At 42.9% G+C, this 13,623-nt stretch overlaps 1 protein-coding gene across 1 annotated transcript in view; it reads left to right on the top strand.

The window, feature by feature from the left end:
- Positions 1-13,623, top strand: part of LOC144930176 (collagen alpha-4(VI) chain-like) — a 41,059-nt gene that overhangs the window by 16,417 nt on the left and 11,019 nt on the right. The window contains 6 exon segments of the mRNA XM_078851331.1: positions 4,254-4,442; positions 6,100-6,120; positions 9,436-9,849; positions 10,251-10,628; positions 10,631-10,837; positions 12,848-13,453. Of these exon segments, the coding sequence (XP_078707457.1) occupies positions 4,254-4,442; positions 6,100-6,120; positions 9,436-9,849; positions 10,251-10,628; positions 10,631-10,837; positions 12,848-13,453 (1,815 nt within the window).

Genomic DNA, 13,623 nt, shown 5'->3' with positions numbered 1-13,623 from the left:
TTTCCTCCAGGGCAGATTGGAAGGCCCTGGAGGTTTTTCGCCTTCCTCTGTAGCATGGGGCACGGGTCACTTGCTGGAGGATTCTCTGCTCCTTGAGGTCTTCAAACTACAATTTGAGGACTTCAATAGCACAGATATAGGTGTGAGGTCTTTTTTAGGAGCGGTGGGTGAAATTCTGTGGCCTGCATTGTGCAGGAGGTCAGACTAGATGATCATAATGGTCCCTTCTGGCCTAAATATCTATGAATCTATGAATCTGAGGGGTTCAGAGTGTGGGAGGGGCCTCTGGGATGAGGCAAGGAGTTGAGGTGTAGGAAGCGGTACAGGCTCTGGGCTGGGGGTGCAGGTTCCTGGTTGGGGCCAGAAATGAGGGTTTCAGAGTGTAGGAGGGGGCTCAGGGCTGGGGTAGGAGTTTGAGATGCAGGGTGAGGGTTCAGGCTCCGGAAGGGAGTTTGGGCGAGGGAGGGGGCTCAGGGCTGGGGCAGGAGGGTGGGGTGCGGGAGGAGGTGCGGGGTATGGGCTCTGGGTGGTGCTTACCTCAGGGGCCTCCCTGGAAGCGGCAACATGTCCCTTGGCTCCTAGGCATAGGGGCAGCTCTGTGTGGCTCTGTGTGGAATGTACTGCCTCTGCGCGCAGGTGCCGCCCCCGCAGCTTCCATTGGCTGCAGTTCCTGGCCAATTGGAGCTGTGGAGTTAGGGGTGGGGCAGCGTGCGGAGCCCCCTGGCCACCACTGTGCCTTGGAGCCAGAGAGACATGTCACCACTTCCGGGAGCTGCGTGGAACCATGTAGGGAGGCTGCCAGCCCCGCCAACCGGACTTTTAAGGGATCACTCAGCGTTGCTGACCGGAGCTGCCGGGGTCCCTTTTCAACCGGTCGTTCCACCTGGCAACCCTAGGTGGAAAGGAGATGGGAATTGAACATTGAATTGGGATGAGCATACTTGTGGCATTTGCTCATGGATTCAGTAATGTCAGTTTGTGTTACTGTTGGTCTTATCTCTATCGGTGTATTCCATTTCTAAATTCATTATTGTTTTATTAATTGATGACTGTTTTAACCAAAGGCCACCAAGTAACATCTGAATATTTAACAGCCATATGGTTGAGATTTTCAAAGCCAAACGAGGGATTTAGGGACACAACTCCCATTTTTCTTAATTTTAAGCCCCTATTCATCTTTGAACATCTTAACCCTAGCTCAAGGTAGGTTTTGATTCGTACAGCAACAAAAGCTCATTGAGTACGCATACATCAGCACCAGTTCATTTTGGCTCTGATCATGTTCCCATTCAAGTCAGTAGCCTAACTCTCATCCACTCCAGGATCAAACACTTTATTTCCTATAGTGAGTGAGGAAAATATGAAGATAAAATACTGTTCATAGTATTTAAAATGTAAACTTGACAACAGGAATGGGAATAGGAATATTTGCTGAGTCGGCACTGATTTGTATGAGTCCCTTCAAATTATATGTATTGGATTTGACTATTCCTGATCCAGTGAGGTTATCAGATTATCTATATTCATTCCAGTATCAATCTGTCTGCATCTGAATGCAAATGTCCATATGGTGGATGGGAGCATTTTGAAAGATCAAGGCATGGTGAAGTACATTGCAGTCCTGTACACAGCTAGGAAACATCACATGAGCTAATGTCCTTAAATTCATTAAGATGCTTTAGTAACTTTCTTTTTCAAGACTATCAAGTTCTTTATCAGGCAGATGTTCTGTATGTTTCTCATGGCTTTATTTTCTTTTTCTCTATGGAGGCTTTCAGAATGGACAACCAGAAAACACTTCTTTTTGCAGCCAAATTTTGCTTCCCTGACCAGACAACTGGTAATACAGCATGAGCCTGCTCCTGTTCCCATTGGGGTCATCAGCAAAGCTCCCTTTGCCTTTAATGGAAGCAGGATTGGGCTTTGTGCTTCTTATCCATTCAAATATATGTAAAAATACAACCCCCGGTGCCATTTAATTCTTTGTGTAATTCCAGACAGCTCTTGCAACATAATTTCACCAGGAGTACGTTTGCATTAGGATATTAAAGACAATTTTACAGAATTAAATTTAAGGCAAATGGTTTAGTGGTGTTTCTTTTTCTTTTTGGGGTTTTTGTTTGTTTTTGGTTCAAGCGTACTGATGTTCAGTGCTTTCAAAATTTAGGGAAAAATCTTATTACTAAAAACAAATGAGCATGCAATAGCTGACAATTAGCATATTTATATTTGGGAGTAGACTCATGCCAGCTTTGCCTATTATTCCATCAACACATGCAGTTCAGATCTAGTACTGATTGCTAATTGCAAGGGTGCTTATCAACTCTAGATAAGTTATAAGCACTCCAACATTTTGACTATTGTAATCAACTCTTTAGCCCTTTTGGAAGATAGAAGAATTGAGGAAGGCAATCTGTCTGTATGCAGGCCATCTTCCTTATGTTTAACAATTCAGGGGGTCATAACCATTTTACCCTTTTGCCAGGTGGTGGTAACATGCCATTTTGGAATGACTAAAAACCCAGGGCCCTAATACTGCAAGTATTTATTGCATGACATAGTGCTTACTCCTGTTTAAGTCAATATGACTAAAGGCTTGTCTACCTGTTGGGGTAATGCACACTCTGGGGTGTGATTTCTGAAGTGCACTGGTGTGTTGCACATTAGTTGGTCTGTGTGGTCCCAGCTAGTGGGCACTAAAGGTTTTCTAGTGCATTTTATCATAGTACTGTTTGAAACGCTTTAGAAGTCACACTGTCAGACTGTGTGCATTACCCTGCTGTGTAGACAAGCCCTTAGTCCCATGCTAATAAACACTATGCCTCGTAGTAAATGATTGTAGTATTGGGCCCATAAAACACATGTGAGTAACTTTCCCTGTGATCTAAAACTGCAGTAAGACAACACACCATCACCAAACCACAAGTGCTGGGCATTGTGGTGGAAGATGCTTAAGTACATATATCAACAGGCATGCATGTGCATACTTTACCATCTGTTCTTGTGACCAGGCCAGATAAGTAAGTCAGGTATGTGTGAATTTCAATATCCTGTCTGTTCATAAGAATGGACCTGCAAACGCACATTGCATCATCCCTTTGCATTCTTGTGATTCCAGGAACTTGCACAACTTATCCTTGCAACAAAGCCCGTTGCCAATTGTGCTCACATATCTATTCAGGGGACACCATCACAGGGCCTAATAACATCAGCCACACTATCAGAGGCTCGTATACCTGCACATCCACCAATGTGATATATGCCATCATGTGCCAGCAATGCCCCTCTGCCATGTACATTGGTCAAACTGGACAGTCTCTACGTAAAAGAATAAATGGACACAAATCAGATGTCAAGAATTATAACATTCATAAACCAGTCGGAGAACACTTCAATCTCTCTGGTCACGCAATCACAGACATGAAGGTCGCTATCTTAAAACAAAAAAACTTCAAATCCAGACTCCAGCGAGAAACTGCTGAATTGGAATTCATTTGCAAATTGGATACTATTAATTTAGGCTTAAATAGAGACTGGGAGTGGCTAAGTCATTATGCAAGGTAGCCTATTTCCTCTTGTCTTTTCCTACCCCCCCCCCCCCGATGTTCTGGTTTAACTTGGATTTAAACTTGGAGAGTGGTCAGTTTGGATGAGCTATTACCAGCAGGAGAGTGAGTTTGTGTGTGTATGGGGGTGGGGGGGATGTGAGAAAACCTGGATTTGTGCTGGAAATGGCCCACCTTAATTATGCACATTGTAGGGAGAATGGTCACTTTGGATGAGCTATTACCAGCAGGAGAGTGAGTCTGTGTGGGGGGGTGGAGGGTGAGAAAACCTGGATTTGTGCTGGAAATGGCCCACCTGATGATCACTTTAGATAAGCTATTACCAGCAGGACAGTGGGGTGGGAGGAGGTATTTTTTCATATTCTCTGTGTATAAATAAAGTCTGCTGCAGTTTCCACGGCATGCATCCGATGAAGTGAGCTGTAGCTCACGAAAGCTCATGCTCAAATAAATTGGTTAGTCTCTAAGGTGCCACAAGTACTCCTTTTCTTTATCCATGACCACTGGCTTCAGTATGTAGGGTTTTCAGGCAAACTGATAGCTGGAATTTCAACAGGCAGGAGTGGTGGCTTTTTACTGAATTTTTACTTTAAGTAGCCTTATTTTCCCCAGGAAGCAAACAAGAACTGAGATTGTAATATTAGATAATACATCCAGTAAGAACTGAAAAAAGTTATGTTTCTTCAGTCTGCAGGAAAGCTTCTGTTGCAGACATTGTATTCCTCGTGGATGGATCCTGGAGTATAGGAAAAGAGAACTTCAGAAGGATGCAAGACTTCTTGTACATCATGGTCAGCAGCTTTGATGTTGGGGAAGATAAAATCCGGATAGGTCTGATTCAGTATAGCGATGCTCCACACACTGAGTTCTTCTTGAGCTGCAGCAGCACAGGAGCTAGCAAACAGAGCTGTAAACAGGGGAGTTTGAGTGGGAGTTCTGTTGGAGGAGAAGGTATTTGTGTTTGTTTGGCTTTGTATTGGTAGTATTTGTATGTGTAGAGGCTTGTAGGGGCTTTGTGCTGGGAGAGAAGCTGAGCCCTGATTAGGGGGTGGGGCTTCACTGACTAGGGGTCCTATAAAGGTAGCAGCCAGTCAGGCAGCAGCACAGACAGCTGCAGCAGCATAGGAGCTAGCAAACAGAGCTGTAAACAGGGGAGTTTGAGTGGGAGTTTGAAAGCGGAGTTTGTCTTGTGGTGCTTGTGTGGGGTTTGGTTTTGCTGTGGGTGGTGGTGTTTTGGTGTGGTTTGTGTTTCCCAGATTAACAGGATTTAGGTGGGAAGGCTATGACAGATTCAGAGGTGGCAGTGGGAGTGACCCATGTAGCAGATGACACAATGAAGATGACTGGATGTGGAAGCTGTGGTATGTACATGATCCTGGAGGGGGCACCTGGTAAGAGTTTTGTCTGCATGAAATGCCGTCTGATAGAGCTGATGGAGGAAAAGATCAGAGGTTTGGAGATGCAGGTGGAAAGTCTGGTAGAGTTTAGGAAGGGGTTTGAGCAGATTATGGAGCAAAGACATGAGGTATCTGAAGGGAAAAGCTCAGACTTGCAGATGGAAGCAGGACTAGGGAATTTTGAGGGGAGACTGGGTGAGGAAAGTGGTCAGTGGAAGCATGTGACTAAAAGAACTAGGCAGAGGAAAAGACGGGCTAGTGAAGGAGAAATAGACCTTCAGAATAGGTTTGCAGAGTTGGAAAATGAAGAAGGGGCTCAGCAGGTAGTCACTGAAGGTGACAGGGCAAGGAAGAAGAGAAGAGCGGTTAGTCCTATAGGAAAAGGGGAAGAGTTAATGGAGATTACACCAAATATGAGCCCCAGGAGGATACAGGATGGGTTAAAAAGGATTACAAGGGAGAATGGGAATGGAAAAAACTTGCAGCCAGAGGGAACAGGGGATAGACTGGAGAATAGCACCGTCACTAGGAAAAGGCAGGTCTATGTGATTGGGGACTCTTTATTGAGAAGAATAGATAGGCCTGTAACCAGAGCTGATCCAGAAAATAGGAGGGTGTGCTGTCTTCCAGGTGCTAAGATACGGGATGTAGACCTGAGGTTAAAAAGGATTCTAAAGGGAGCGGGAAAGAATCCCCTAATTATCCTTCATGTGGGAACAAATGATACGGCTAGATTCTCACTGGAAAGTATTAAGGGAGACTATTTTAGGCTGGGGAGGACGCTTAAGGAAATTGAGGCTCAGGTGATCTTTAGTGGGATTTTGCCTGTTCCTAGAGAAGGGCAACAAAGGTGTGACAAGATTATGACTATCAATAGATGGCTTAGGCAGTGGTGCTATAAGGAGGGCTTTGGGATGTATGGCCATTGGGAGGCATTCATGGATAGAGGACAGTTCTCTCGGGATGGACTTCATCTGAGTAGGGAAGGAAATAGACTTCTAGGATGGAGGCTGGCACAACTGATTAAGAGAGCTTTAAACTAGGAATTTGGGGGAGATGGTTGGGAGATGTCCAGGTAATCTCCACGCCAGAATTTAGCATAGAGTGGAAAGAAAATGAAGTAAGAGTGGATACAGCTGTAGGTAGGAGGAAGGGCAGTGTAGATACAAGTCTAATAGGTTATACTGGTAGTAAAATAACCGTGCCTAATAGGGTACAGAATGTGAGTGAGGCCAAACAGCAAAAATTAAGATGTTTGTACACTAATGCAAGGAGCCTAGGTAACAAAATGGAGGAACTAGAGTTACTGGTGCAGGAAGTGAAACCAGATATTATAGGTATAACAGAGACCTGGTGGAATAGTCGTCATGACTGGGCTACAGGTATTGAAGGGTATGTGCTGTTTAGGAAAGACCGAAATAAAGGTAAAGGTGGTGGAGTAGCACTGTATATCAATGATGAGATAGAATGTAAAGAAATAAGAAGCGATGAAATGGATATGACTGAGTCTGTCTGGGCAATAATTAAATTGGGGAAGAAAACTATTAGAGCCTCCCCTGGGATAGTGCTTGGGGTGTGCTATAGACCTCCGGGATCTAATTTGGATATGGATAGAGCCCTTTTTAATGTTTTTAATAAAGTAAATACTAATGGAAACTGTGTGATCATGGGAGACTTTAACTTCCCAGATATAGACTGGAGGATGAGTGCTAGTAATAATAATAGGGCTCAGATTTTCCTAGATGCGATAGCTGATGGATTCCTTCAACAAGTAGTTGCTGAACCGACTAGAGGGGATGCCATTTTAGATCTGGTCTTGGCGAGTAATGAGGATCTCATAGAGGAAATGGTTGTAGGGGATAATCTTGGCTCAAGTGATCATGAGCTAATTCAGTTCAAACTGAATGGAAGGATTAACAAAAATAAATCTGCAACTAGGGTTTTTGATTTCAAAAGGGCTGACTTTCAAAAATTAAGGAAATTAGTTAGGGAAGTGGATTGGACTGAAGAATTTATGGGTTTAAAGGTAGAGGAGGCCTGGGATTATTTTAAATTAAAGCTGCAGAAGCTATCGGAAGCCTGCATTCCAAGAAAGGGGAAAAAATTCATAGGCAGGAGTTGTAGACCAAGCTGGATGAGCAAGCATCTTAGAGAGGTAATTAAGAAAAAGCAGAAAGCATATAGGGAGTGGAAGAAGGGAGGGATCAGTAAGGAAAGCTACCTTATTGAGGTCAGAATATGTAGGGATAAAGTGAGACAGGCTAAAAGTCAAGTAGAGTTGGACCTTGCAAAGGGAATTAAAACCAATAGTAAAAGGTTCTATAGTCATATAAATAGGAAAAAAACAAAGAAAGAAGAAGTGGGACCGCTAAAAACTGAGGATGGAGTGGAGGTCAAGGATAATCTAGGCATGGCCCAATATCTAAACAAATACTTTGCCTCAGTCTTTAATAAGACTAAAGAGGATCTTAGGGATAATGGTAGCATGATAAATGGGAATGAGGATATGGAGGTAGACATCACCATATCTGAGGTAGAAGCGAAACTCAAACAGCTTAATGGGGCTAAATCGGGGGGCCCAGATAATCTTCATCCAAGAATATTAAAAGAATTGGCACAAGAAATTGCAAGCCCATTAGCAAGAATTTTTAATGAATCTGTAAATTCAGGGGTTGTACCATATGATTGGAGAATTGCTAACATAGTTCCTATTTTTAAGAAAGGGAAAAAAAGTGATCAAAGTAATTATAGGCCTGTTAGTTTGACATCTGTAGTATGCAAGGTCTTGGAAAAAATTTTGAAGGAGAAGGTAGTTAAGGACATTGAAGTCAATGGTAAATGGGACAAAATACAACATGGTTTTACAAAAGGTAGATCGTGCCAAACCAACCTGATTTCCTTCTTTGAGAGAGTAACAGATTTTTTAGATAAAGGAAACGCAGTGGATCTAATTTATTTAGATTTTAGTAAGGCGTTTGATACTGTGCCACATGGGGAATTATTAGTTAAATTGGATAAGATGGGCATCAATAGGAAAATTGAAAGGTGGATAGGGAATTGGTTAAAGGGGAGACTACAACGGGTCCTACTGAAAGGTGAACTGTCAAGTTGGAGGGAGGTTACCAGTGGAGTTCCTCAAGGATCAGTTTTGGGACCAATCTTATTTAATCTTTTTATTACTGACCTGGGCACAAAAAGTGGGAGTGTGCTAATAAAGTTTGCAGATGATACAAAGCTGGGAGGTATTGCTAATTTAGAGAAGGACAGGGATACCCTACAGGAGGATCTGGATGACCTTGTAAACTGGAGTAATAGGAATAGGATGAAATTTAATAGTGAGAAGTGTAAGGTCATGCATTTAGGGATTAATAACAAGAATTTTAGTTATAAGCTAGGGACGCATCAACTAGAAGTAACGGAGGAGGAAAAGGACCTTGGAGTATTGGTTGATCATAGGTTGACTATGAGCTGCCAATGTGATATGGCTGTGAAAAAAGCTAATGTCGTCTTGGGATGCATCAGGAGAGGTATTTCCAGTAGGGATAAGGAGGTTTTAGTACCGTTATATAAGGCACTGGTGAGACCTCACCTGGAATACTGTGTGCAGTTCTGGTCTCCCATGTTTAAGAAGGATGAATTCAAACTGGAACAGGTACAGAGAAGGGCTACTAGGATGATCCGAGGAATGGAAAACTTGTCTTATGAAAGGAGACTCAGGGAGCTTGGCTTGTTTAGCCTAACTAAAAGAAGGTTGAGGGGAGATATGATTGCTCTCTATAAATATATCAGAGGGATAAATACCAGAGAGGGAGAGGAATTATTTAAACTCAATACCAATGTGGACACAAGAACAAATGGATATAAACTGGCCACTAGGAAATTTAGATTAGAAATTAGACGAAGGTTTCTAACCATCAGAGGAGTGAAGTTTTGGAATAGCCTTCCGAGGGAAGTAGTGGGGGCAAAAGATCTATCTTGCTTTAAGATTAAACTCGATAAGTTTATGGAGGAGATGGTATGATGGGATAACATGGTTTTGGTAATTAAATATTCATGGTAAATAGGCCCAATGGCCTGTGATGGGTTTTTAGATGGGGTAAGATCCAAGTTACCCGGGAAAGAATTTTCTGTAGTATCTGGCTGATGAATCTTGCCCATATGCTCAGGGTTTAGCTGATCGCCATATTTGGGGTCGGGAAGGAATTTTCCTCCAGGGCAGATTGGAAGGCCCTGGAGGTTTTTCGCCTTCCTCTGTAGCATGGGGCACGGGTCACTTGCTGGAGGATTCTCTGCTCCTTGAGGTCTTCAAACTACAATTTGAGGACTTCAATAGCACAGATATAGGTGTGAGGTCTTTTTTAGGAGTGGTGGGTGAAATTCTGTGGCCTGCATTGTGCAGGAGGTCAGACTAGATGATCATAATGGTCCCTTCTGACCTAAATATCTATGAATCTATGAAAACTGCAAGGAAGCCATCTTAGAGAAGATACAAGCATTACACTACAAAGGAGGGGGCACAAAAACCGGGGAGAGCTTACGGTTCATGCTGGAGAATCACTTCGAGGAAACTGTTGGAAGTCGAAGGCAGGAAGGCGTCCCCCAGATTGCAGTGGTGATAACAGATGGGCAGGCTCAGGATAATATCCAAGAACCAGCCAAGGAAGTCAAGGATACAGGCATCACACTGTATGCCATTGGCATCAAAGATGCTAGTTTGGAGGAGCTTCGAGAGATAGCTAGTGATCCAGATGACAAGCACGTCTATGAAGTGGAAGACTTCACTGATCTGCAGGATATCTCTCATAATATGCTACAGGTGCTTTGTAGCACAGTAGAAGAGGTGAACCAAATCACCCACTTCTCCCAAGGTATGTCCACAAGCCCCTGTTCTCCTCCCCCCCACTCTTTTCTCTTTCATATTCATAGGTGAAGTGTTTAAAACTGTGACATGCAATCAAATCGTGGGTCTTAACTTCATTGCATCTTCCTTATCCCTTTCTCTACCTCATACAGGCACTCTGAGGAACTAACTTTGAACACACACTTACTGTGACAAGTTCCTACAGTATCTGTTTAGCTTAAAATATCCAAAATAGCACCGTGGGTTGGCAGACTCTAAACACAAACCTACTTTGTTGAATCAAAAATAAAAAATCAGTTTGAAAACCATTTAATTTTGGTTGGTAGGGGGGAAGTCAACTTATCCTTTAGGATGAAGATAGCTCACAACTGTGAAAGAAATGAAACAACTTGCCTTTTAATTTTTTGTGTCACCTTTCTCATGTAGTTTGCACAAAAGCCACCTTGGCTGACATCGTATTTTTAGTGCCTACTTCAACAAGTATTGGCCCAGAAAACTTTCAGAAAGTGAAGAACTTCCTCTACATCCTGTTTTCAAGCCTTAATGTGAGCAGCAATCAGATCCAGGTTGGACTGGCCCAGTACAGCAATGAGACCTTCAAGGTGTTTTTGCTGAATCAATATTCACTGAAAAGTGACATTCTGGAACAGATACAGAATTTGCCATATAAGAGCGGAGGGAGTTACACAGGCACAACTCTGGATTTTGTCAGGACAACGTATTTCACTGAGTCTGCTGGTAGCAGAGCTCTGGAAAACGTCCCCCAGGTAGTCATCCTGATCACTAATGGGGAATCCAATGATGAGGTCAAAATCCAGCCAACAAATTGAAAGCCAGAGGCATCTCTGTCTATGTGGTTGGAATCAATGTCCAGGATTCAACTGAGCTTCAGGAAGTAGCCAACAAGCCTTTAAATAAATTTCTGTTTGGTATTGACAGTTCTGATTTCCTTCAAGATCTCCCCAGAAGCCTTTTGCAAACCATGTGCTTTGCAGTCGAGAGCCAGATTAAAGGTAAATAACTTGCCCTTACAATGGTGGCATTTCAGACATTTTTGGTGTACCAATGCAACAATCCTGATTCTGATCTGACTTACACAAGTTTTACCTTGGTGTAACTCCACTGGCTTTGATGGAGTTAATCTTGATTTGGGCCCCAATTCAGGAAAGCATCTCTATTCAGGAGGGGAGCTTTAACTTGTACTTAAATTGTAGCATGTAGGTGAGTTCCATTGAAGTCAGTGGGTTTTAAGTTTATACTTGAAAGTTAAGCACATGCTTAAGGGGCTTTCCAAGGTCAGGGTTTAAGTGAAATCAGGCTCAGGCTCACAGATTAGGTGAAATAGCTAAAATTCCATCTGACTAGAACTGGTTGAGAATTTTCTGATGACGTTTTTTCTTTAAATAAAATCAATGTAGTTTTCAATGAAAACTTGTTATTTTCCCAACGTTTTTCATTTCGAGATTGGGGTTTCTCCACTGTCCAACACTTCTGTACTGTTTTCCAGAATTTGGAAAACAAAGTGTGTGTTTGTGTGTGTGGCCAGGGGGGCAGTAACTATATTTTCACACCATTTCATAGTGTTGATTAAACAGTCAAAGGTGTGAAAAGCATTTTTTCTCTACTTTCTCAATTCCCCTTCCTTTTTCCAAAGGGGGAAAAGGAGGGAAAGTAAAAATAAGGGGATTCCTCCCAAATTTGAAAAAACAAAAAATATTTTTTCAGTTTAAAATGAAACAATTTTTAGTTTGAAATAGTATTGTGATACTAAATGAAAACTTCTGTGTCCATTTGATGTTTCCCATGGCAAATCACATTTCAGTAGGGATTTTTTTTCCTCACAAAAAATATCACAGAGGAAAGATGATCCAGTTGCAAGGATACTACCCTGGGACTCAGAAAATGGTTTTATTCCCTGCTCAGCCACAGACTGCCTGTGTGACCATGGGCGAGTCATTTAGTCTCTTTGCCTCAGTTCCCTGTATTTACAATGGGGTGTTAGCATTTCCCTACCTCAGAGGAATCTTGTGAGGATAAATACATTAAAGATTGCAAGGAGCTCAGATAGTACAGTGATGGGCTCATATAAGCCCCTTAGGGTCCAGCTACACTTACGGCAGAATGTAGAGTAAAGACACTGCACTCTCAGGTAGCATGGGTATAAATAGCAATGCAGGCAGTGAAGCATGGCTTAAGCGAGTAGAAGAGGATGCCTGCATGCCTGAACCCCCAGGGTATGTATTCCACATGCCCAAGCAGCGCCTCCCATGTCTACACAGCTTTTTTTAGCAGTGCAGTGTCCCACTGCCACCCTGTGGCTGGAGCCTTTCACTGCGACAGTGAAAGCCTCCAGCAATGGAGAAGAGCTCTGGCAGAGAGGAGGCAGCGGGAAAAGGCCTTTCGCTGCAGTGTGTAGATACACACCACAGTAACAAGTGTGGATGCAGCCTGCCTTTCAATTCAGTGTGCAGCTACATGTGTTGTGCCCATACTCTGCATGTTGCTGTAAGTGTAGCCTTAGCCTTAGCTAGATAAACTCCTTCAATGGAAATTATGTCTCAATAACAAAAGTAGAAGTGCAGTTTGGTCTATGGATATACAAGCTGTGATTTAACAGAACGGGAAGCCCCAGAGCATAAAGATCAGTGGCTCAATCCTTCTCCTGTAGAAGTAAATGGAAGATTCAATGGGAGCAAGTCTAGGGTCCCACATGTATAAATATAGTCAGATGTAGATTTGGTCAAAAATGGGATTTTTTTTCCCCATGGAAGTTTTCACAGGGATAGCTTCGTGGGATGCTTGTCTATTCCAGAGAGCTGCAGGAACAATGGTCATATAATGTTACTTCGTCATAATTCAGCACCATCCACGCAATAGGCTGTAGAATTCTCAATTTAAAAGAGTAGAGAACAATGAGTGCAGTAGTTACAATTTCAGTTCTGTTTACAATTCAAATCCAGACTTGATTCCAATTTGACAGCCACCCCTTTCACTAATTTGTCACATTTTTTCTTTCTCTTCAGCATTTACAAAGCACTATGCTGACATTATTTTTCTCGTTGACTCTTCTGTGAATATGAGGTCTTTTACCTTCGAGCAAATAAAAAATTTCATTTACCAAATTGTTGACCAGCTTGATGTTGGGACTGACAAATACAGGGTCGGCCTAGCCCAGTACAGCAGGGAAGGCCATGTGGAGTTTTTACTGAACACCTATAAGAGCAAGGAAGATATGCTCAATCACATCCAAGGACGTGTCACATTCCTGGGGGGCCCTTTGCAGACAGGAAGTGCCCTGGAGTTTCTGCACAAAGTCTTTTTCAAAGAAGAGGCTGGGAGCCGAATTAGCCAAGGCACCCCCCAGTTTGCAGTGGTCATCACTTCTGCCAAATCAAAGGATGATGTCGCAGAAGCTGCAGAGGAGCTGAAAGAGATCGGAGTGAAAGTCATCTCAGTCGGTGTCCAAAATTCGGACTGGGAAGAAATGGAGGTGATAGCCACCTCTCCCTTGGTTTACCAAGTCAATGGAGTGCAGGGCATCAGTCAGCTGCACCAGGACATTACTGATGTTTTGGAATTATCAGTTCAACAACAGTATGACTCCACCCTAGATGCAAAAGTGCCAGCAGGTATAGTATGTCACGAGAGTGAAAACAGCTGCTTGAATACATTTGTAGGAAGAGAAACTCTATAATTCACCCATAAACAAGAGAAATATCAAATGACTAGGTAGAAGGGGGCAGAATGCAGATGTCTGAATTTAGTGCTTGCGAAAGATTGGACCGCCGAGGTAGCCACA

The sequence above is a fragment of the Lepidochelys kempii genome, chromosome 2 (genome assembly GCF_965140285.1).
Source record: "Lepidochelys kempii isolate rLepKem1 chromosome 2, rLepKem1.hap1, whole genome shotgun sequence".
NCBI lineage: Eukaryota > Metazoa > Chordata > Testudines > Cheloniidae > Lepidochelys > Lepidochelys kempii.
Note: the sequence above shows the minus strand (reverse complement) of the source record. Positions and strands in the feature narration are given on the sequence as shown.